The 25809-nt window shown below is 45.3% G+C and overlaps 2 protein-coding genes across 2 annotated transcripts in view; one reads left to right on the top strand and one right to left on the bottom strand.

Moving 5' to 3' along the window:
- Positions 1–25809, bottom strand: part of LOC143315833 (uncharacterized) — a 196733-nt gene that overhangs the window by 34351 nt on the left and 136573 nt on the right. The window lies entirely within an intron of this gene.
- Positions 300–23813, top strand: LOC143316294 (uncharacterized). The gene is made up of 21 exons (XM_076724178.1): positions 300–378; positions 1022–1231; positions 1752–1918; positions 2560–2588; positions 3015–3047; positions 4328–4374; positions 5447–8502; positions 8608–8769; positions 10417–10475; positions 10668–10688; positions 12838–13091; positions 13355–13416; positions 13570–13786; positions 14476–16274; positions 16366–16585; positions 18394–18604; positions 18784–18972; positions 19058–19292; positions 20082–20161; positions 21915–21973; positions 22431–23813. The coding sequence occupies exons 1-20, from the start codon at positions 300–302 to the stop codon at positions 21946–21948; spliced, it is 7164 nt and encodes a 2387-aa protein (XP_076580293.1). The 3' UTR covers positions 21949–21973; positions 22431–23813.

The raw sequence follows: 25809 nt of genomic DNA on the forward strand, positions 1-25809 counted from the left end.
TGTTTGATTTCCTTCAAACTGGCCTGAGCCGTCGCTCTGACGGTCATCCACTCCAGCAGCTTAACAAATAGGATTAGAGCGAAGAGAAAGAAATCTCCATCTGCTCACCTGACAGCAGCGAGCAGCCACGACGCCAGTCAGGACCGTCCCGAGCTCTGTGCAATCCGCCGCGTTCCCAGTCTGATTGTGACAAATGCCATGCGACCCGCCGGATGGACGACCGTGAGGAGAGAGCCCCTGATGAGCTGAGGAGGTGGACGTGAGGAGCAGCGAGGCCGGACGTCGACGTCTCCGCAGAAATGGCAGCGAAGCGTGGGAGGATGGCGCTGTGGGCGCTGGGGGCCGTGCTGCTGACAGGATGCCTGTACATGGAAACAGGTGAGTGTGACCGTGTGGAAGAACTTTATTTAAACGTCACCATTAACACACATTTATGCTCTCAGTCACAGCCAGTAAATGTACCAGTACAGCCATTAAGAGAGTACTCAGTTACAAGTAAAAGTCCTGCATTGGATATCCTGCCTCACTGAAAGTACAGCAGTATTGACGGCTTCATGCAGTAAAAGTACAGCAGTACTGTCAGCCTCATGCAGTAGAAGTGCAGCAGTATTGTCAGCCTCATGCAGTAAAAGTACAGCAGTATTGTCAGCCTCATGCAGTAAAAGTACGGTGTATGAAGTAAAATGTCTCCTCAGTTTGTTGATCCTGAAGCTTCAGTGTCAGAGCAGCATGTTACTGCTGGAGCTGCTGCAGGTGGAGCTACTTTAAATACTTCATACACTGCTAGTTTAGACCAGAGGGCCCCAACGTTAGGGTAGGGCCCCTCCAGAGGGTCAGCAGATCATTCTGAGGGGTCATCAGAGTAAAGAAAGTTCTGGAACACGAATCAGTTTTCAGCTTCTGGACTTTACGACATCATTTCCTGTGAAACGTGGTGGGCGGATGTATGCAGTAGCAGGAAACAGAACCAGAGTAATTGTACTGAATGTCTCTCAGAGTTTCTGGTGTGGGATGTCCACAGATGCCGCTCGGGACTGGAATGTGGATTCGGAGGAGCTTGGCGGGTTTCGGGGCGAGCCGACGGTGGACTCGGATCAGCTTCTGTACAGACGACACGTTTCTGTCACTCGAAGAAAAAGGAACATCTTGTTTCCCAGCGGAGTCAAACTTTGCGCTCAGGAGACTTTTGACCAGGCCGTCGCCAACCACCTGAGCTACTTCCGCCTCAGAGGTATGCTGCTGCTGCTGCTTCTGGTTCGCTTCAGCTCACTGCTTCTTCAACGGTGTTTTACATGTGCAGATTTCCCTTTTTGCACCTTTTCCCTTTAACGCTTCAAGTATTTCACTGAAGCTCTTATCCAAACCGACTTACAAGCTTAAAGTCCAAGTCAGCCGTCATTAAAGGCAGCCGATCCCGCAGAGGTCAGAGGTCACGCAGAAACAGATGCACCGCAAAAACACGACCTTCTTAGCAGGTCGTTCGGTCTCAGCTTTCAGTTTTTCTCCTGCTGCTTCCAGAGTTCACTTTGTTGCCTCAAATATAAATGAAGGACTTCCTGTTTGAGGTTTCCTTTAGGCCAAATATGGACAGACAGATGTCTGCTTGAGTCAAAATGTCCATAAACGTAAAAAACCTTTTGTTCATTCTTGGAAGCAGCAGTTGAGAAAAGGAGAAAGAAAAACTGGAGTTTGTCTCTTTGGGTGAGTTTGAAGTTGTGTTGAGCTTCTGTTGGTCACTGTTTGCGTTGTAGTGTGTCAGGAGACGGTTTGGGAAGCCTTTAAGATCTTCTGGGACCGTTTGCCGGAGCGGGACGAGTACCAGGACTGGGTGGGTCGCTGCAGGGACGGATCCGTCAGCGTCATGGACATCGGCAGCTTCTTCAGCCAATCAGGAGAACACATGAGCCTCATCAGCAGCGTGAGTGCACACATTGTTTTCGTTCTCCTCTCCTCTGGGTTTTTCTCATTGTACGTTAATTAATTCATTTAATTTTACATCATGCAGACATTTCTGGAAACACGTACATGCTGAAATAGTACATCTACTAGCACTACACCAAAAGCCTTGTTCAGGTAGTGCAATGACCTGTCAGAGTCAGTCAGTGCAGACATAGAAATAGGTCGCTAACCCGAACCCTCTTGGAAGAACACATTGGTAAAACAATCCACACAGTACACCTAAAACATAAAATGGGATACATTAATATGTACATCATATATAATAATACAAGTTAGAATATTTTCATTTAGTGTACAAACCTACTTTGGTATGAAATCCTACAAAATATGGTCTGACTGCGATTACTACGATTGTAATATTAATGCTAATAATAAATGGTTCTATTGTTATTAGATTATATTATTTAGAAGGTCTAAACTACTTGTTTTAGAGAATTAAAGAAAACTTTTGTCTCTTTTCAAGCTTCACAAATAGAATTTTCTCTAAAAAGGAGCTAACAAACAGTTAGCCTTCGCGCTCGCCTGCTAGCGTGTTCTTTGCTCAAGCTTGTGTTTGAACCTGAGAATTTTCTTTGCTGATGATGTTCTTCCTTCTTTCAGAGAGTCGCCATGGCTGCTGCCTTCAACAGGTCAGTCTGAAACCCTGGTTTGTGCTGATGTTCATGAACCTGTGAAAAGAAATTGATTTAACGGTCACTTAGCGATGCGTCACCTCTGAATCAGCTTCTTTTAAAAGGTGTGAAAACCAAAACGTTTCTTCAGTCATGATTTCAGATTTGCTTCGTCCTGTTTTCTGATGACTGCAGCGACAGATTTTTCACCTGTTTCAATGTTTTTTAGGACTCAGTTATAGAACTAAAAGAGATCACATCATGTCAGGCTGCTTTGCTTCAGATAAATATTCTCTTGCAAATGACGGCTCACAGATTTTAAGATGATCCGACGATCAGATTGACGCCAAACTAAGTGACTCGTTAAACGTCACATCTGTGCCGTTATCGGACTCTGTGTGGTTGTGTATTGACACCTGTGCTGTGTTTCATCACCTGCTGCAGTGTGCCCATCACCTCAGGCCCGCCTCCATGCAGGTAGGCCTGCAAACACCCAACACTGACCTGCCGAACTGACCTGGAGTCAGTTCACCAAGAGATAAACCAAAGAATCCAAAAGTCTGATATTTGACATGTTCGTGTATATATTTTTATGTAAATTACATCATTATATGCAACGTGTGATTATATTATATGACTAAAAACTGAGAGGAGTTGAAGCGTTTTGACGTCAGAAGCTTTGCTGCTTCTCGCTCGGCCAGACGACGAGGAGCCAAACGCCGGCGAACGTATTTGTGTGCGAGATGCTTGTTTTGTTTGTTGTCTTTGTTTGTTTGGCTTGTTGCACTTTTTACAGTCGTGTGGTTTTTGTTAATTCTCACTGTAAAAATGCCTCGGCCCAGCTGCATTTTAATGAATTTAAAGGGGAAGGCCAACTATTTTAAGGACTCACAGATGGGACCCTGTTGAGTTCCTGTATTCAGATTCTTCATAAATGTTGTAAATCCCAGAATCTGAACTGTCAGCTTCCTTTTCTGCTATTTTATCAGATTTTTTGAGTTTCTACATGAGAACCTCGAGCTGAACTGTGCTGCAGGCACATAAAAGAAATCTTAAAATGGGTGAAAACTCCCCTTTAAAAATCATAACGAGCGCTACAATCTGCTTTTGCTCAGCAGTGCAGAACCCAATGTCCTAATGTTTCTGTACAGAACAACGAGGCTCATGTCTGTTATTTTAAAAGCTGTTCTCTAGGACACAAGTTTGGGCTCTTTAATGCCATGGATTTACTACATTAGTCATCAGGACGTCCTGTAAGAAATGTGTGTCTTTTCATGAGTTGAGAAAACAGTTTATCTAACGTCAGAGGTAGAGAACTTAAAGGAACACTTCTTCTGGGGCTGCAGGTAATGAATATTTTAATCAGCAGTTAATTCAGGTTCGCTTTAGCTGTTTTCTCTTCTCAAGTGTTTGTGGCGGCGGCTCAAATCTCTGTGAGCTGGAATGACCCCGAAATGTGAAACATGGGCTCAATCCACCAGCTGTGGTCCCATAAAACAGGGACAGTGGGAGGAAAACAATGAATGCAGATTGACTGAATTAGTTCACTTTAATTTTGAACGTTAAGTCGCTGGAAACAAAACTCTTCACTCTTACTGTGAATGTGTAATTTTCAATAACCAAGTTAGAAAAATAAATAATTTTCTGTCGTATTTTGACAGATAAATATACCAACAGCAGCAAAGCGCTGCTGTTTTCTTCACTCTGTCAGTTGGTTCTGGCTGTTTTCTAAATGCTTGTCTTTGTCTCTCCTGCAGCTCTGAACCAACAATCATCCAGACTGGAGAATCAGTGACTCCAGCAGGTAAACACACCTGAAGCTCATTCTCTGAATCCTCTTACTGCAGCATGGTTCGTTTGAGACTCGGAAACTTGAAAACATTTAATGCATTTCAGTTTGAGACTAGGACACTTAGAAACCCTTCATTCACAGATGAGCAGATTCTGCAGCTTTGAAACATTAAAATTGATAATTTTAACTGTGAATGACAAACAAATGTGTCTTATTTCATGGTGGGATTATGCATCCCATCATAGAATATCATACAACGTTTTTGTCCAGACTGACATGCAAGAAGTTCAGTCAACAAGACGTCGTTAATATTTTTAAATTAAAAGGAAACATATTTTACAGGAGGTCAGTTTTGTTCATGCATTTATTGTGAAATGAATTGAAATGAGTGTTCATTTCCTTCACGTGTTTATACATTTGTTTTACCGATTTTAAAATATGAACTTAAAGGTACCAGAAAATCTATTTTGAGGGACTTGATTGGCAGCAGGTGGTTAACAGTGTCTTATTGATGACCTCTCAGTGACCCATCCAAAGTCCTCTGTGACCCCATGGTGGGTGGTGACCCAAACCATGGAAAAACAGCATTTTTACAAACCCGAATGTCTGTATGAGTTTCACAGTCTGCCGTCAGCTGCAGTCCCTCACCTTACACCCCAGTCTGTCTTATGTGAGGGGGGAGTGGGTGCAGGAGGCTGATTCCCGTCACACGCTCTGCTCTCAGAATAGATCTGTAAGCCTATTTACAAGCAGCAGTCTGGTCAATGGAGAGAGGACCAGCAGCGGAGATGTAGACGTGACTGAGTTATCAGGGTTAGTGAGATCACAGCTTCAGGTTGTGTTGTGCTTGTTCTGTGGACTGAGCAGCGGTCGGTGCCAGCATGGGGCTGGAGGGCAAATGTGTTGTAAAGTCTTTCAAATTACCTACATCCAGTGTATCAAACACTAGATCTTCACACTGCCCCCCCCCCCCCCCAACAAAACATCCATATTCGCTGCAGAGTTTACAGTTGAGATATAGATGGATACAAATTCAGTTTTCATCATCCTAATTATGTAATTTCATCTGTCTGCGATTTTACAGGGACAGGTGTCGTCATCATTCCATCAGAAACAATCACAGTGGACCAAGATGACCTTCCACCAGGCTTTGAGATCACTGCTTGGACTCCTCCAATCTCAGCAATTGAGGGTTCGATTCAAGAGGCTGCAACACCCTTGACTGAGATTTTTGTGGATTTGACATCTGAGCCTGCGGTTGTTGCCATGCCAGAGGACACGAAAGACATTCAGGAGCCTGGAGGCAGCGTTACTTCAGCAAGACCACCTTTGGTCATCACTGACACAGACGTTCCCCTGGAGTCTGAAGAAGCAGATGTTGAGGACATTTCAGAGGACACTGTGGAGGTTGTGACAGAGGTTGCTGACTCTGTTACCCACAAGCCCTTTGCTGGGATTGTTGAGGAAGTGGGGGGAGACAAAACTCTAACAGGTACAACAGTGGAAGACAACGAGATCATTGAGATCATACCTGAAGATGTGGATGTACCTGATACTGAGGTGATTCAGGAAGCTATCTCAGAAGGTGAGGAGCCACTCTCAGCGGTTGTAGCTGAAGAAGTCATCACAGAAGCTAGTGATGTGGTTCTTGTAAAGCCCACCATAATACCACTGGAAGAATTAGGACAAGAAGTATTCCTGGAGCCTGCTAGTGAGGCTCCATCAGAAGCAGTGACGGCACGTATGCCAGAGACAACTGTCAAGGTCATTGTGGGTCCAGAAGCTGAAGAAATTCCAGACAGTTCTTTGGATATCACCCCACATGTCGCCTTGACTGATGACATTGTAGAGGAACACACTGAGGACTCATCAGAGCCAATCGATAAAGCACTACCAGATTCTCCTGAACTAGCTGAGCTTGAAGAATCTGAAGATAACATACAGAAGCCACCTGCAGAAGGTCCTTCAGAGGCTGTTGTAGAAGTTAGCCAAGAAGAAACCAAAGTTAGCATAGATGCAGCTCCAACTGTATTTCTGATAACAGATCCAGATTCAGAAGAAGAAGCTGAAATATTCATAAATGTGACTCTGGGACAAGAATCCGTCTCAGACATGGAAACTGAGGGTCCTTCCCCTGCATCTATTCTGACCACAACAGACAAGATAGCAGTAGAAGTTAGTAAAGATATCAGCACGGGCAAAGCTCCAGAAGACGATCCAACACTAATGGATGAAGGCACCTCCCATGTCACTGAGCAAGCACCACCAAATACTACAGTGGGTGAGATTGAGGTTATAGAGGAAGATACACCTGTGGAGGAAGAAATTGTAGCAGAGGCAACAGAAGAGCCAGAAGAGGAGGTAAAACATGAAGAAGCTTCAGTTGTTATTGAAGATGCTGTTGAGGTGGAGTCCACTGAGGTGATGACAAAGACAGATGAAAAAGACCTAATTGAGACTGTTCTTGATGAAACAGTAGAAGAACTAGCAGCTGAAACAGAAGATGATGCTGTAGCAGAAGTGAGAATGGTAGACAAAGCAGAGGAAGAACTACCCAGGGAAACTGAGGAGGCAACAGTTATGGCAGAGGATACAGAAGGGGTTCCTGTACATGTCACAACAGACTCATCAGAAGAAGAGCCAGTTGAAGCTGCAGCAGAAACAGTAGTCATTGATGAAGAGTCAGTTGATGAGACAATAACAGAAGCAGAGGAAACAGTTGAGGCTACAGGAGAACTAATTGAAGATGGAGAAGAAACACCTGAGGCATCTATAGAACCTGGGGACAAAGATGGAGCAGATGTAACTGCAACTGTACAAGAAGCAGCACCTGCAATAGAAACTGCACAAGAACCAGGAGCTGGAGAAATAGCAGAGCCTACAGGAGGTGCTGCAAAAGAGACTGAACACACTAGTAAACCAACACAAGAAGCAGAACCCACAGAAGAAATTGCAGCAGAGTCATCAAAGCCCTCAGGAGCACCAGCACATGAAGTGGAACCATTAGAAAAAATTGCTGAAGAGACAGAACCAACAGGTGCACCGGCACAAGAAGTGGAACCTGCACAAGAAACCGTTGAAGAGACAGAACCCACAGGTGGTCCAGTACAAGAGGCAGAAGTTGTAAAAGAAGTTTCAGAAGAGAAGGAACCCGCTGGAGGACCTGCACAAGAAGCAGAACCTAAAGTAGTAACCACAGAGGACAAAACAAATTTTGCCCTAACATCTGTAGATAAAACACAAGAAGCAGGCGGAGGAGAACCATTGGAGGATAGAGAAGAAGCCATGTCTGAGGCCTCCGAGGGAATAACAGAGGAAGAAGTTGGTGTTGCCAAACCAGAAGCAGAGGGATCTGAACCAGAAGTTGCAGAGAAAGCAGTGCCAGAGACTGTAGATGAAATCCCTCCAGGCTCTGATGAGGAGATCACTCCAGTTATTGTTGTTGTTCCAGAGGATACAGAGGGTTTATTGCCTGAGACTGAAGTGGTGGAAACAACTGATCTAGCGGTAGCAGTGGAACTTCCAGGAGACTCTGAGGTAGAAGTACCACCAGAAACCACTAAGAAGAGCACGACACAGGTGGTTCAGCCTACAAGTGAAGTTTTAGACTCTGAATCCCTCCCCGAAGTTAAGAAAGAAATTGTCCCAGAGGCTCCAAGTGAAACATCTCCAGAAGTTGTGACTCATGTCCATCCAGAGACTACCACAGCTGGAGCAACCACTGAAGCTGAGGAGGTCACCCAAGAGGTTCCTGATGAGTCTGTCATCAAGGTTTTACCTGAAGATGTTGTCCCAAGTGAGGACAGTGTCCAGGTTGTCCCGGGAGAGGTTGAGGGTATCCCTCTGGATGTTACAGCAGAAGATGCAGAGGAGATCATGACAGAGGTTCCAGGAGAAGTCACACCTGAGCCCCTTGATGAAATCATCCCAGAAACTGTTGTAGAAGTGACTGTGGAGAGTACGAAAGGTACAGCAGTGGATGCCACTGAGAAACCCACCCCTGGTGCCTCTGGGGACATCACGACCAAATACATAGTGGAGTACAACAATGGCAACTTCCCCGATCTAACAGAGAGGCCTTATGATGTAGATGACAGCTTACTTGGAAACAATGGCTTTGGGTTGGAGGATGAGAACTCGGTAAGCACATTCATATAGATTAGCTGTTGAATGGCTGACAATTTTAAGTCCCAGTGCCAACAGGTTATATGAATACTAAACACATCTGAATGTCCCTGCACTCAGATTGGTAACGAGATAGACGACACCTTGCTCTGGCCCCCGAGGCCCCTGAAGGACCAGGTGCTGGAACTGAGCATCAAGCTGAGAGGAGAAACCTACAATGATGATCTGAGAGACCCGAGCAGCTTCCACTACCAGCAGCTGGCCAGACACTTCACACGCAGGGTGAGATGGTTTTGACAAGCTCTCTGCTTTATGAACGTGATGATGACCAGAGCAGCGTTCTGTGTTTCAGTGCGGTAAATGCTTATACTTAAGCTAACACTTTAGCATGCACTACGTTCAGCAAGGCTCCAAGCTAGCACTTTAGCATCCACTCTGTCAAGTAAGGCTCTGAGCTAACACTTTAGCCTTTCATAATATTCAGTGAGACTTAGAGTGAACTCTTAAAGTGTTCAGTGAGACTTCCAGCTAACTATTTAGCATACACTATGCTGCCTGAGACTTCAGGCTACCTCTTCAGCATATATTTTGTTGACATGTGGAAAATGGGCAAATGATTAGCAAAATTTAAACAATTAGAAAAAAAGTATTGTAGCATCTCCGACGTCAAACGTAGAAAAATGTTAATGTACAATGCAATTACTCAGTTCTCTCTCAATATAGCTACGTTAGCATTAAGCACCGGAGCCAAAGACTGACAGCAGAGGCACAGATGATTGTTATCACTGTACAATGATGTTAGCATTTTTCAGCCCTCATGCTGCAGTATGCTGCGATTAGTCAGTCAGCCAGGTTTTGTGATATCTGTGGCTCCTGCCCAGACCTCCTCCTCCTCCTCACTCTACTCTTTTCTGTCATTTCTCCTCTTTTACTCCTCTCTGACGTCCAGGATGCATACTCATTACCAAATTGACTTGCTTGTGGTTTCCTACAAACTGCAGACTCAGGAGTTTGACGTGGTTTAAAGGCCTCGCCTGTTTTTCACGCGTTACAGATCTTCACGCTTTAAAGCTCAGCTCCCTCGGCCCTGCCAGCTATCGGCTATACGACCAGCTGAGGCAGAAACAGAGCTGGGAAACTTCAGAGAAACATACAGAATATGAGCAGTGACTCACTTGGAGTTGGTGGAAAAACAAGCTGTGCCAGGAAAGCAGAGAACGCCGGTGTATTCCCGCACAGCCGGGAGTTTTTCAGGCTCCGCTCCACCGTTAGTGACGCGGGAAGCCAGTTTATGGTTAGAATGTCGGGGTCAGGGCCATTAATGAGGGAATATGAAGTGGATAACAGGGCTAATAGGAACAGCAGGAGCTCCACTGCAGCAGAGAAAGAGAGGCAGCAGAGTGCAGCCACGGGCCACCGAGACCTGAAAAGGGATGATTTCTACTCCCAGTCATGACTGTACTGTCCTCATGTGCTTTCACTGTTAATTCTGACTGTTTTTACGTGCACGTATCGTTATGAAACAGATTTTTAAATCAGTTATCAGAACAGCTGGATAGCCAACATGTGGAGTCACGTCAGACTCTTCTTCCTGTCAGTCACATCGCAATCAAAACAGCAAATTAACTCTGTCTGTGTTGATTTATTGATAGATTTTTTTCAGAAACAAGCATATACAGCTCACATGTAGTGTCTGATTTGAATTATGAAAAACTTACCATAGTGTAAGATCTGGTTAATTGAATTACAGGTTTTAATAGATCTAAAAACCATTATTTGTCTAATGTTTAAAGCTTTCAGTCACACAGAAGCTTGAACAGGATTTTGGCGACACCTGGTTTTATAGTTTGGTGCTTCAAAGAAACAAGTACCAACTCTGAAAGGTTAAAGAACACAGACGAAACTTTCTCTCCTCTCTTTAACTTCCAGATTGAAGGAGCCTTCGAGAGGTTGCCGGGCTTCAAGAAGGTCTTCGTCGTCGAATTCAGGTACAGTTTTTTCCGGGTAGAATCCTGATAATGAACTGTCCTGCATGTCCAAACATTTGTCCTCAAACTGTTTGAGAATATTAATGCTGCTCTGAGAACTCGGATGGAGAAACATATGTTTTAAATAGATCAAAGGAGCCTTCATTTTCTTGGATTCTGAATATTTACGTGAAGTTTTGTTTCTCTTCTCAGGCCACAGAAGGACCTGGAGCGGTAAGTTTGACCCACGTCTCTCATTTTCACCTCATCTAATAAAGACTAATACAGTTTTGTACCTGTATGAACCTGTCATTTGTACTGTGAGCTGGAGGCTTCACGGGCGACACTTTGGATGCTTCAGTTCTGTTGATCTTTTCACTTCAGTTCTTTGTGTTTCTCTTTGAACTTTTAAGGCTTGTTTAAGTCCTGATTTCACTCCTGACGATAAGTTCATGGTCACCCAGAGAGCTCTGAAACAGTCGGATAAATCCGTCACGTCGACCTGTGACTTTAAGAGAGTCCACGGGCCCTTTAGTGAGCAGGGCCTGATGGGAAATGCAGCTGTCGTGTTTGGGACAAGGCAGAACAAGAAGAACGACATCAGCTCAGAAACTGTGTTCTGTGGATTGGTCCAGGAACGTTTAATTGTGTGTTATGAAGCCCAGAGGGGCGTGAGGCCGAGGTCCCGTGTGAGGTCAATGGACAGGTGTTTGTAGGTAAAATAAACAGGAACAGCTCATGGAGGAGTTGAAGATACTTTACAATGCTTCCAGACTGTCATAACTTTTTCTGATGTCCATCATAAGTGAATTAATTAGATTAAAAAAAATTGCGCTGCACGTTGTAACTGCAGAACCTCACTCAGAATCCTCATGTTGCTGTCTGTACGTCCCTGAGCACAATGCTAACAGGAGCTGTTAACAGCTAATGTTAATGGTAATGACTCTTAATGGAGACACTTTGACTCTATGTAAACAGATATATGATCATCAAACATCACAGTTTGCCTTAGAGGACTTTACAGTCTGTACAGTGTAACTCACTGCCTCCATGGAAACATCATACTTCCTGCTTACATCCCCCAAAGCATCATGGGAAATGTAGAGGATGATGTAAACGACTCGTTCAGAGGGATTTCCTCACCTTGTTGTTGTGTCCTCACGCACCGTCTCCCCTCTCAAAGCCCCTTTCACCTGCCTCTCGCAGTAAATAAGAGCTCTGCTGCTACTCTGCTCTAATTTTCACTTAATGTCCTTAACAATAGTCCATCAGCTCTTAAGTGGGATAAGTCGCTCGCTGCTCGCCGGCCACCTGCAGCTGCCGAAGGATTACTGTTAAGGATTTACGCCAGGCTCTCAGTCCTCCTTCCTCTGTCCAGGAACCCCCTGTCCACCCCACTCCGACCATGCTGATAAACTCGCTTTGTGAGCTCAGAGAGACTCTTAAACTCACCTGAACTCTGCAGAGTCCTGACAGTCCTCTCAGCATTAAGTCTGAAGCATCGAGCTGAAAGACAAAACGGCTGGAAAGTCCTCAGGTCCTGGTTTTCTTAAACACTCGCCTCAGAAATGAAGCTCGGTGTGACGGACTGAGGTCAGAAGAATGAGGAAAAGACAGAGCAGATGAACAGATGTCAGATTACAGGCTGGTCATAATGTTTTCAGCAGTCAGGCAGTTTCAGTTTGTTATTTGCAGGTTAAAAGAGATTCTGGTTGGTTTGAAAATGCAAAGATGTCTCAAAGGTTCAAAGGTAACAAAATCCACCTTCCAGCAACTCTCAGCTGGAGATATACTTCACGATGGTGTATGATGGCCTCGCTTTTTCTACCGAGATCTCAGACTTACCTGAACAGTTGCCATGTTTATTGTTTACATCTAATCCATTCGGTACAGCCTGAGTTCTCCAGTGTGCCCTCTAGTGGGATCCTAAAGGGGATTCTGAGCTGGACTCTTTCTTGTCTGTGACCAATAACTGGTCTCAGCTGGTTGGTCCTCCTTGGAGGCCAAACAACAGACTGATATTTATTCCAAAGCCTCAGAAGCCATTGAAGCCCTTAATTAAATCCAGCATGGCTGAGAAAAGACATTTGTGTCATCCAAGAATAATAAAACATCATCTGCGTATGGTGAAGTTTTATGTTCAGTTTTACATGATGTGAAATAATCGTTAGTTGCCGCCTGCTGTTTCATCTTTGATGGATGTTCAAAAAATGAGCGTCTGAATGAGGCCGCTCGCTGCAGTAGAATCAAGAAAAATAACAGTGAAGTTTATGAACTGACAGATGGTTTCACTTGTTTTGACTTTAAGGAGTCAGTGTTATACAGGGTGAATTTGGTTTTTGCAGTCATGACAGGAACACTGCCTGGTCTTCTTCCCTCACAGGGGTTTGGTCGTCCTGGTACACTACGCCATCACTCTGGAAGTCGACAGCAGCGGCATCTCCAACGACACCCTGGACTTCATCTCTCTGCAGAATAACCTGGTAGAGAAGAATTACCCCGGAGCCGCCGAGCAGCCCACCGTCGTCTACACCATCACCGACTTCCGCAACTACATCACAGAGGCTCTGCACAAAGACAACTTCCTGTCCAACAGCAGCCTGGAGATGCAGCCTGACGCCGTGCCACTGGAGAACGGTACAAGCTCCTTTTTTAAGGAAGTTCCCTTTTTACCTCCATTCAATACCAGATTTATTTCCAGAAAATGTTCAAGGAAATTATTTATAGAGAAACTTTCTTCTTTCCCTTGCAAAATTGTCTTGTTTCAATAATTATTTTTCTTAATTCTTGCGCACAAATTTTTTTTTAATTGATTTGGTCTGAGACAGAATGATGGAGGATGTTTGGAAAATGAGTTTGGAAAAGCTTTGACTCTTACAAACCTCGACTCTCTTTTACAGAGGACAACTTGTTACCTGCTGTGAAACCCACGAGTCGCCCGTCCGACACCTTCAACAACATGGTGGGTTCAGCTGAGTGAGAAGAAGAATCAGTACAGAAGCACAAACGTGTGGTTCTAATAGTATTTCATCGAACGTAAACACAGACATAAAGAGTGAATGTCAGGTAATAAAGAAACAAACAGCTGATTCAGTTCTTGAACGTCTTCTTTCAGGATAACGTCCTCGCAGCAGAAAAGCCTCCAGACGCTCCGAGCCATGAGGTGGAAAGCAGCGACGTTTTCCTGAAGAAAGACGACTTCCTGTTTGACCCCTTCAACCCGTGGAAAGGCTCTCAGGATGCAATGGTGAGCGAGAACGACGTCTTCATGTTCGACGAGAGCACAGCTCCTCCAGAGAAGACAGTCGACCTGGACCCAGCAGCAGCAGAGAGTGAGTAAATGCTCAGTAACTCCACCACGTGAATGAAAGCTGCCCAGAAATGGAGGCAAAAATCAAAGTATAATGAAGCAATTTAGGGGCATTGATGATGCTAATGATACCTGTTCACCTCCACATGAACCGGTAACATGCAAATCTGAAACGAGAGATTTATAACAGTTCAGAAAGTCAGTCAAACCAAAAACAAAGAGAGTTTAAGGATGAAATACAGATCTGGTGTAAGTGGACTTTGAGTTAACATTGTTTTGATCCTAATCAGTGCTTTGCATGTGTATTTCCTTTGTATCAGTAATTTAGACAACAACAGTGCTTTGCAAGCCAATGAAATGTTTAGGAATAAAGTTACAGCATCAAATTCAATCAAAGAAAAGAAATTCAACACAGTTTTAGACAATAATGACAAATCCAAATAGTGTTTTTACTCTGAGCTCAAAAATGTGTCAGCAGTTTGATTCATCTACATCTAAATGTGGAGGCGATGACTTTAACTGCAGTGGAAAATAAAAGGTTTAAATTCCCACTGGATCCAGGTAAAACCTCGTCCTGTCAGGTTTTGTCTCTGGGATGTGAGACTGTAAACACATATGGAATTAGAATTCTTCAGTTTCCTTTATTCGGCCATTTAGAGTTCTGAGGAGATTCTAGCCATAAACCTGCCAATGTCCTTTCCTGGTTTACAGATAATGGAAATATTGAAGATGAAGGATTCCTCCTCAGTAATGCTCCTGCCTCTAAGGACGCCACCCCCCGAGGGGACCATGTGCTCGCTCCTGGAGGCTCCTCTGCAGCTGCCCCCCCTCCACCGGTCCCGCCAGATGAAGGATCTGGCTCTGGTTTCTCTGGAGACAGCCAGGGAGCTGATCTTTGGTTCTGGCAGCCAACAGCAACCTCTGACGGGACTGGCTTCTACGACGAGAGTGACGGCAGCATGGAGGTGCTACCGCCGCCTGATCTGGAGGAGACAGAGGATGAAGATGAGGACAAGGAGGCTGTTGAATCGCTAACCACTGAGAAAGATGATTTAATTGTGATGGAAGTTGAGTTCACCAGTGCTCCCCCTTTGTGGACAACAACAACTCCTGCTTTTGAGGAATCAGTGCCAGGGAGAGGCATTGAGGAACCTTTCTTGGATCAGGTTTTGGTGACGCCGCACATCAACACAGACCCTCGCTTCTCCACCACCACCGAAGCACCTGTATTCTCACCCAAAAGGACCTTGACTGTTGAACTTTCAGCGCAAACGTCGGAAGCATCCGGCATCTATGACGACTACTCCTTGTCAGAAACACATACCCACGCAGTGCTAGTTACAGATTCTCCTGAGCCTGAAGCTTGGACTCGTGAGACCACTCTTTTTGTCAGACCAACTGAATCAGCAGTCAAGCTTCAAAAAACCATTGAGGAGGTGAAAGTAACTACTGAAGCAGGAATAGAGCTTCCAGTGGCTACAGTCCGGTCAAAATCAGAAGATGATGTACCGGAGAAGGAGGATGTTGAAGTCATCGTAGCGCCTATAGTACCTGATGTCCACGATACTGGCACTTCCTCAACCGAAAAGGCACGTACCTTTGCAGAGGCCGAGGCAGTCACAGTCAAAGAATCCAGCTTTGACACAAGCACTAAAGAGCTAGAACTCGAAGTGTACACAGAAAAACCTAAACTGCTGCTGCCAGAAACTGATGACCATGATGAGATTGACATTTTAGAGGAGAAACACATTGGTGCCACTGATTCTGCGATCACAACGGTACCGACGGTTGGCATCCAAGATGAAGACCTGATTGTGGATGAAATCATGGTTGCCACAACGCCTGCCGCTCCGGTCCTGACTTCGTCTGTAAGTTCAGACCACAGCAGCAGCATTGTGCTCTCACCTGAGAAGGACTCACCTTTCACTCGAGTGTCAGATTCTGTGCCAGAGGACGAGGAACCAGTTCTTGAGCACCCAGTTCATGAAGATGCTGATGAAGTTCCAGTGATCAATCTGACTTCAGATGTTCCTCGTTTGACGCCATCAGTGGTTGTGGTGAACGAAACAGAACGCGCTCAAACAGATGCCGTAGAAGGGTTGCCAGGCGCTTCATCGCAGAATGAAGACTTGGGTACCACTTTGACGAATACTTCAGAAAGGGAATTAGGGAGTGACATTGTCCAAACAGTGACTTCCTCGCTTCCAGAAGTCAACAACACCCCCGCTACCGAGATCCAACTTTTTGAGCACAATTTTTCTGACGTGCCAACCATCGATGTCAGCTTCGATGTGTTTCAGTACGGGGGCATTGCAACTGAAGGTGACAGCAGTGGCTTCTCCAGTGGGGCTCAGGGGTCAGACTTGGATGCCATTGCATTACCGACCCTACCTGGCAGGGCCCTGACGGTGTTCTTCAGCCTCAGGGTGACCAACATGGCGTTCTCAATGGACCTCTTCAACAAGAGCTCCGCTGAGTACAAGGCCCTGGAGCAACGGTTCCTACAACTGGTGAGAGCTCATGTGAAGTGGTCACAGTGAATAAAAGCTTCTAGATTTGTATGTAATGTTCTTCACACATGTCTTTGTCTTCACCTCGCAGCTGGTCCCGTACCTTCAGTCCAACCTGAACAACTTCAAAAACCTGGAGATCCTCAACTTCAGGAATGGCAGCATTGTGGTGAACAGCAGGATGAGGTTTGGTAAGCCAGTTCCCACAGGGGTCACCAATGTTGTCTACCTCATCCTGGAGGACTTTGCCAACACGGCCTACCAGACCATGAACCTGGCCATCGACAAGTACTCGCTGGATGTCGAATCAGGTAGGACTGAAGAAAGTAGAGTTAGACTTTAAAGGTCGTTGAAGGCTGAAATTTTAACACTGATCAAATTTTTACACCATTAAATGAACATGAAGTCAATTTCAGTTATTGAAGTTATATGTCGGCTTGGAAAAGCTTCAAAGGCATTTCGACCAACACAGGACACAAAAGCTCTTCACTGAAATCAGACAGTTGAAACATTTTTAGGACGATTGAACCAATTTTGCTTCAAGAACACGATTAAATGTTTAAGTGTTAAAGAGACTGTTGTAATCGTATTTTTATTTATTGTATTGTTTCTCTTTGCAGCAGCAGCAGCGCACAGTTAGCAGCTTATTAGCATCTGTTGTCCCTGTGCAGGTTGACAAAAACAACCACCGAAAACCACATGCGTGAAACAGCACAATACATAAGATAGTGAGTGAAATCAGGATGATAAATAAAGTAAATGCAAGGCAATCATTGGTGGCTTTCTGCTTCCTGAGTCTCTCATGTTTGTGGGTATGGAGTTCATCATCCTCCGGTTCTGCCAGTACTGCCGCTACAGGATAGACCAGGAGTCCTCTAAGAGGAGGAGGTGCCCCAGTACAATGATTCAAACAGCAGCATCTATTGAGGAAATTGTATTTTTGCTCCAGGATTTTCATGGTTGGGATGATGATGATCCCTTTGTTTTGTGTGTTTGATGTCGACTCAATACACTGAGTGAATACTAGCAGTACTGTTACTACGAGAATCAGACGGTGTTTTAGTCCTGGACTCTGAGCTGTTATAAGACCTCTCACGCTCAGCTGTTGAATCCTGGGTGTGTGCAGGGTAACTCCTGTCAGGACTCTGATCTAATACCTGAGATAATCTGTCTGGGAGGAACGTGAGCAGCAGCACACACACTGACTCACACCCATCAGTCAACATGGCTGCCGCTTACGTCTGTCTTTGTGTCCGCTGTGGTCCAACCGTAAAATCCTGCCTTTACATGAAGGCATGAGTCACAATCACCTGATGAGATCAGACAGAAGAGTAGAACAGCCACAGGGGACACGTTACTGCAATGAATACTTTGAGTACTTTTTTCTGATTGTACTTACATACTTTTACTAAAGTAACATTTTCAATGGAGCACTTTGACTTGTAATGGTAGTATTTTTACAGTGTGCTATTAGTACTTTTACTACAGTAAAGTATGTGAATATTTCCTCCACCACTGCTGCAGGACGTGTGTTTCAAGCAGTTTTTAAACATGTAGGAAGTTTTCTCTTTTCTGCCTGATTTTGGCGTTTTAATCTAAATCTCTCGCTGATATTAACCTGCGATCTGGATCTGAATGTGATCTGGATTCTGATCCGGGCCTCTGCATTCACTCCCGCTGTCAAAGTGAGGTGGAGAATGGGTTGTGCTTCCCAGCAGGATGATTTCCGCAGCTAAGACGAGGCTGTAACATGAGATTTACCGTCATTTCGTCCAGTGTGTACATCTCTGCTGAGCTGCAGCGCTTTAATCTGTCTGAGCCAATCAGAGGAGCTCCTGACAGCCTGATAACCCTAATCTACACAGTGAGTCACTGCGATCAGGACTCACTGTGGACATGATAATCAGTTTATTCCCCTCATCTTCACTGCGCTCAACAGGCACGTTTTCCATTGCACAAGCACATGGTCACCGTTGTCATTCCCCATTGTCTAAAAACCAGTCCAGCAAACGAACTCAAGCTCAAAAAACTTGACAAACCCAAAGACACGTGTTGCTGCTGCTGTCTTGTCCTTCTCTGTCAAACTTCTTCTTCTGTTTCCTTGTTGTTTCCTCCTCAGGGGACCGAGCAGATCCCTGTAAGTTCCAGGCGTGTAACGAGTTCTCCAGGTGTATGGTCAATCGGTGGTCGGGCGAGGCAGAGTGCGTTTGTGATGCCGGGTATCTGAGCGTGGACGGTCTGCCGTGTCAGAGCGTCTGCGAGGTGCAGGCCGATTTCTGCCTCAACGACGGCAAATGTGACATCATCCCTGGCAAGGGTGCCATCTGCAGGTCGGAGGGGGTTTTATACTCTGTGGTCTTATTAAATATCAGGACATGAGTACTCAGATTACTTTTCTTTGCGGGAATAACTGAGCAGTGACTCTCATTTGAGTTTTCGCATGTTTCACAGTACTTCACAGTACTTATACTATGTACTCTTGGAGTTGAACCTGTGACGTGCGCCGCAGGTGTCGCGTTGGAGAGAACTGGTGGTATCGTGGCGAGCACTGCGAGGAGTATGTTTCCGAGCCGCTGGTGGTGGGCATTGCCATTGCCTCGGTGGCTGGTTTCCTCATGGTGGCGGCCGGGATCATCTTCTTCCTGGCAAGGTCGCTGCGCGAGCAGTACGACGAGGAGGACACAGAGGACCCGCTTCGGTGAGGACGCGGTCTGTCTGATTCTTTAAGATCAGGCTTCCTGTCTGTTTTGAGTAACCCTAAACGTTAAGATGTTTCTCTCCAGGCGCGGTGACAGTGTGCCGACACTGGAGCGCGCCACCAAGTTCAACCCCATGTTCGAGAGTGACCCAGTGACCGCCCAGTACTACCGCCGCTATGACGACGAAATGCCCCAGTATTACCGGCGCCGTGACCCCGACCAACCCCGGTACAGCAGCTCTGTCAGCGGTGACACCTCCAAAGACCTCAGCAGCGACGAAATCCAACACATTTACCAGAACGCCATGCTCACCAACGAGGTACAAATACCGCTTATTTAACTTTATTGCCTTTATTTCAGTGAGATCCAGACAGAACAAGCTGTTTGCTGCGTACAGCTGAGTGTCGTCAGCGTAGAGGATGATTTTAACTCCTTCTGAGAGGTTTGTTTGTTCCCAGGAGGTGTTCATTAGTGATAAATGTTCGGATAAGGCAGCATGTTCTGTCTGTTCTGTCCATTTGTGCACAAGTTTTAATCAAACCCCGTGACACCAAAGGGTAAAAAGACCTGCTCTCAGACCACCATGCCAAACAAATCTGCAGTGACAATGATGATGATGATGAAGGCAATAAGAATTTCACATGAAGTTGGTTTGATTTAAGTATTTTATTTTAGTTGGTTTCATATTTAGATTGAAATTCTTTCTGCTGAAGTCATAAGAATTAGAAACTGGAGAAAGGCTGACACGACTGGAGTCGGACGATGGGTCTGGACTTCACTCGTCTGCTCATATGAGTGTTTCCTCCCTGAGTTGGAGGAGTTAAAGGAGTTGAGGCTTTGGCTCTAATTCTGTCCTACTTTACTTTCTCCTTCTGCCGGGAGCTTTGAAGCCACAGGAAGTGTTTGGTCAAATGAGTCTGACAGTGTTGTGACATTTGTTTGGCTCGGAGGTGTTTTCAGCCTCAGCAGGAGGTTTTCTACTCCACAGACAAGTGTTTTCACCTGCTGGACCTCCTCCTCCTCCTCCTCTTCCTCCTCCTCCTCCTCTCCGGTCTACAACTCGCTGCTGTGTTATATAAACATGTTTTCCTCTCTGACCTCCCTGCAGGAGATCCAGGAGCGTCTCAGGATACTCGAGCTGTGTGCCAGGGATCAACACTTTGCAGACTTTGTGCGACAGACTCAAGTGTGAGTGTTGGAACGTCTGTTTGTGAAGCTGATGTGGAATAAATGAATCCATTTTAATGTTTATATTGAAAAATTCGTTAAAACACATTTAGAGCTATTTGCAGTTAATATTACACATTAACAAAAATATCTGAAACTCAAAGAAAACGCTGGAAAACGACACTTCAAACAGGAAATTAAAAAAACGTTCAAGTATTAACAATGAAAATATTGTTATTTTCATACATTAACTTTCAAATGCAAATAAATACAAACATATACATTAATGAAATATAAATTAAAATGTATTTAAAAATGTATTTTATCTCTTTAACAAATGTAAATCAACAAAAGCAACAATGAGACTTCCACTAAAATTAAAAAACATGTCATCATAGTAAATATTAATCCATTAAAATGATTAAAAAAACATTAATTACTTTTACTAATTCATGAATGCACCACTATGGCTGCACATGACAAAACTATAAGTGTGTGTGTATATATATATATATATATATATATACTGTATGTGTGTGTGTGTGTATATACTATATACATACACATAGATTATATACACTACACACACTATTTACAAAAAGTCAATTATGAGAAAATCTGTCAACATTTTCATTAAAATGATTTGAATTGAATTCATCCTGATAACTTGGCACAAATGGGCCTCCGTAGTCGCAGACTGAGGGTCCTGTTTACTTACTCTCCTCTCGCTCGTATTGGCTCTCTCCCTAACCAATCAGAGCTCAGCCTCTGTCTGGCTGCCCCTGGTGGGATTATGGACTTCCTCTGGGGGTGTAAGGCTGAGAGGTGAGCCAGGATTCAGACATCGCCTCCACCGGCAGCAAACATCCTGTCTGCCCGCCGTCTGTCCACCTGTACAGCAGACAGCCTCAGCAGGACGTTTGAAACATCCACGTGCCATTATTTTGAAAAACAAGGCGACTGTTTCTTCTGCTGAGACGTTCACATGTCAGTAAAATATTTCAGACCGTCTGTTGCTTCTCCGGAAACTCCTGGAATCCTTCTTTGCTGCTCAGCCTGTTTTCTCATCTTTCTGCTCAGATTTCAGCGTTTCCTGTTTTTCTTCGTCACTAAATGTCCTTTAACGTTTTAATTGATCGCTTTCCTTCAGGTGAAATGATTCAGTTTGAGCGTGGACTCTTTGGACGTGTCCCTCCCAGACAAAGAGAAGATTCTCGACTGATATCTGAGCAGTGGCCGAATGGACGTCTTCGCTGTCTGATTAATAAATAATTCGAATAATAATCAGCGTTTCCTGAAATCCTGCAAGGCGGATTTTCAAAACAAAGTTCAGGATCTGACACATTTAAAGAACATTTTTACCTCTCAGAAATGAAACAGCATGAACTTCCATCTGTGTTATGTTTATTTATTTTTCATTGCAAACATCTGGCGGCCCAAAGCGAACCTTACGGCGGCCCAGCTTCAGGCCGTGGGCCCCACATTGAGCAGCCCTGGTTTAGAGATGAAGCAAAGAGAAAAAGTTGGTGATTTGATCTTCGTCTGCGGTGCTGAAGGGAAAAAAGTAGGCGAGCGGTTTGGAGAACAGCATCCAAACAAACAGCCGTCGACCGAACATACAAACATCTTCCTCCCTCTCATCTGTTTACGTTTGGGCTTCTTCAGCGTTTCAGTTCTGGCTTTCTTTGTGGTTTGGACGTCGCCTGTTCGTACCACATACCTCGCCGGCCAAAAACCTCCAAAATAATCCAATTTTCTCTTGTTTTGTGGGCAGATTCCTGGAGAGGAGAGGAAGCTCCACCACGTAGTGAGTCCTGATCCGGCGACCTCGAGGTAGAAAATCCTGATTTTTCCTTCTGGCGTCGGGTCGTTGGTTTCCTTCCAGGCTTCTGTCTTTGTGAGCTCTGAGCTTCAGGCTTCAGGTTTCATGGAAAAGGCCGTCAGCTCTGATTTGTCCTCATAAATGTGGGAATGCAAAGTTCTGGAAACATCTCCCAGTGATATAAACACTACACTACCCATGAGCCTCTGCAGACGATGCTATGGCGTCCAAAAAAAGTCACATTTAGACAAGAATGATCCAGATGTCCCACAGTGATCAGACTCCACCCATTTTACCCAAGATGCTTTGGGAGCTGACTCTGAGAAGACTCGGTTCAGCTGGCCATACGTGTCCTCTGATTGGTCCGTTTCACTCCTGTAACCTGAAGCCTTTCGCTCACACGACTGATGTTTGTCTTTGATCTGAGAGCTGCTGCTCACCTGTGTTAACACCTGTGTTCGTCCACAGAAACCCGCCTTCGTCTGATTGGCTGAGGGAAGAGGAGTTCGCCTGCTGTCACCTGACTGCTGGCGATCGACCGGAGGTGACGCTGAATCTTTGGGAGTTTATTTTCTGAGGACGCTTTCTGCTCTGTTGGACTTTCGTGAACTTTGACCTCTGCTCGGTCACCTGTCCGTCTCACCTGTAAATACTGAGCTGTTTGCTTCCACCTCTTTTGCTCTGTCTTACTCTGTCAGGAGGCTTTCATGGCTTTCACCTTTCGCTTCAATTCAAGGGCTTCTGTTTGCGTCTCCACCTGCTCGTCACCGCCGTCATAAAAAAAACACGTCGCTGAAGGTCTGTTGGTGGTCGGCGACGGTCGTCAGGCGATGATCGAGTTTTTCGGATCTGTTTTTTTTTTTTTTGACGGACAGGTGTGGCTCACGTCGCTCCTCCCCGTCAGTGCCTTCATCGCTCTGTTAGCTTTTTTGGGATTTGAAGCGAAGAATCTCGGAGCCCTCGACGTCAGCTTTCCCGTATTTCCACGACAGCCCGGATCACGACGCCGTCGACGAGCTGCCGACCGGACGCGGCGCCCATCTGCGTCTCACACCGATGTTTACATTTCTGTCAATGCTGGACTGTTACCTGAGCAGACAACACGTCTCAGTGTCTTCTTTGTTTTTTTACCCACCAATCTTTGTGAGGTCACCCAACCAGGAAGTTCTTTAAATGTTCACCTGCCGGAACGTCGGACACGTCGGCCAGTTTCCAGTGTGAGCCGTCCGGACTTTGAGGCTTTCAGACATGTTTGATGAACCTCATGCTAAAAAAGACGCTAAATAAATAAATGAAGGTATCAAAACATCGACAGGACGGCCGAGAAAAACCTCTCTGGGACATTTTGTGTTTTTAATGACTTGAATTTTCTTCTTTGTTGCTTGTACTTGAAAAGTTTGTACTTAAAATCTGGATTGTAGACGAAGCGTACGCAGTAGAGCGACAGCCGGTAGTTATCGTCGTTTGTTTAGATGCTGAATGTTCGAGTGTTTTTGTTGTCGAGGGCCCTTCAGCTCAGCAGAAACCGTCCAATCCGACGACGTCTGTGCAGTTCGGGGCTCTCTTGTGTTTTGCATGTTTTCTATGCTTCATGTCCAATCATAGAACAGACGAGGACAAACGGCGTGATGCGGAGCTGGCACGGCAGCGTTTTCTAAAATAAAATGGCAATATTTTTTACAGTGTCGTTCCTCCGCCGTCGTGAGTGTCATCTGTCAGTAGTCACATTAGAAACCCTCAACGGCTCTAGAAAGAAGCAAGGGATGATGGGAAATGTAGTCTGAGCCACCTGAGCCTTCACTCATTCCACTGTCTCTTATTTTTTTTTGACAAAAGACATTTTTAACTGAAGCTGCTGCATTTCCGTCCTCATTGATCACGTTGCTGAACGTCTTGGTGCGTTGCCCCCACCTGTAGATCCGAGCGACGCTCGCTGCAGGAGTAAAACGCCATCATGGCGCCACAGGTAAGAGGTTTTGGACTCATTTCCGTCCCTGCAGTTCTTTCACTCCTCCTCAAGTTTGAGTCGTTGATCGAGGACAATCAGAGCTGTTTTACCAGGAAATAAATGAGTGGCTTTCCTGTTATGGAGTTTGGCTAAATGTGCAGAAATCTTTGCAAACTAAATCACAAAGTTTCATTTTACAAATTGTTGAAAAAAAAGAAGAAGAAGAAATCAACTTCTGATCGTTGGAGTAGAAGTTAAAGTTGTAATGATGTGAAAACAGAAGCTCAGCTACTCTGCCAGTGCCAGAGAGATGCATGCTGGGTAAACGAGGGCCCCTGGTGGTCAGAGGAGACGTCACATGACGAGCACGCCTTGTTTTGGGCTGGGAGGGACCGGTCTAATACCTGGAAGCTCTCTGACGGACGTGACCGAGTTCAACAAACACTGTTTGTTGTTTTGGGGGATTCTCCGGCTGTCAGTCAGACTCATCGTCATGACGACCTGATGACAGCGGGGGTGTGTGTAAATAAAGGTTTGAACAATGGGAGGACTTCAGGTGTGAGGCAGAGGTCAGGCTGACGTTACGTTCAGAGAATTTATTCTGATTCATATTCATGACTTTTATGAATTATTGATGTGTGACTCTCACGTTTAGTCTGTTAACCTTTTTATTTACTGTTGACAGCGTGTGTGTGTGTGTGTGTGTGTGTGTTCGTGTGTGTGTGTGTGTGTGTTTGTGTGTGTGTGTGTGTGTGTGTGTGTGTGTGTGTTCGTGTGTGTTTGTGTGTGTGTGTGTGTGTGTGTGTGTGTGTGTGTGTGTGTGTTCGTGTGTGTGTGTGTGTGTGTGTGTGTGTGTGTGTGTGTGTGTGTGTGTGTGTTCGTGTGTGTGTGTATGTGTGTGTTCGTGTGTGTTTGTGTGTGTGTGTGTGTGTGTGTGTGTGTGTTCGTGTGTGTGTGTGTGTGTGTGTGTGTGTTTGTGTGTGTGTGTGTGTTTGTGTGTCTGTGTGTGTTTGTGTGTGTGTGTGTGTGTGTGTGTGTGTGTTCGTGTGTGTTTGTGTGTGTGTCCTCTCAGCTCTCAGGACCATGCGAGTGTTGACAGACTCCAGCTGTCGTCAAACACAATCAGACAAACTGATGAAAAGAGGAAATATTTGGACTTTCATCACCTGCTGAAGGAGGAATGTCGGAGGGTCCGACGTGACTCGAGGGGCTTTCGTTGTGTAACACTGACGCCGTTTGTTCAGCTTCAGCAGAGCTTCCCAACCTGCCGTTCCTCTGACCCGTTCACTTCAATCACATCCACGTGCAGCTGCTCCTGGATCAGTTTATCTGCTCCTGGATCAGTTTATCTGCTCCTGGATCAGTTTATCTGCTCCTGTTTCAGACTGAGCTGCTCCTGGATCAGTTTATATGCTCCTGAATCAGTTTTATCTGCTCCTGGATCAGTTTATCTGCTCCTGGATCAGTTTATCTGCTCCTGGATCAGTTTATCTGCTCCTGTTTCAGACTGAGCTGCTCCTGGATCAGTTTATCTGCTCCTGAATCAGTTTTATCTGCTCCTGGATCAGTTTTATCTGCTCCTGGTAAACCTAACTAAGTGAAGTGGGTGCGTTTCACGGCGTTAATGTGATGATGAAGGTCTGGTGCGATGAAGGTCTGGCTGGTGCTCTTCGGGGTCGTGTTTTTGGAGTCTCTGCTCGTCGACCTGTTGTCCAGGTGTGAGGACGCTGTGTTTCTGACCCTCTCTGTCACTTTGCTAACGCCGCCTGATCAGAGTCGCTGATCCTGGTCTTCTTCTTTGCTGGCCCTTGCTGCTCCATGGAGACGGCGATGCGAAAGTTTCAGCTGGTTTGTGTCAAACGTGAAAAGCTGAAGCTATTTTTGTCTTTTTCCAGCTTT

This window comes from Chaetodon auriga, chromosome 23 (genome assembly GCF_051107435.1).
Source record: "Chaetodon auriga isolate fChaAug3 chromosome 23, fChaAug3.hap1, whole genome shotgun sequence".
Taxonomy (NCBI): domain Eukaryota; kingdom Metazoa; phylum Chordata; class Actinopteri; order Chaetodontiformes; family Chaetodontidae; genus Chaetodon; species Chaetodon auriga.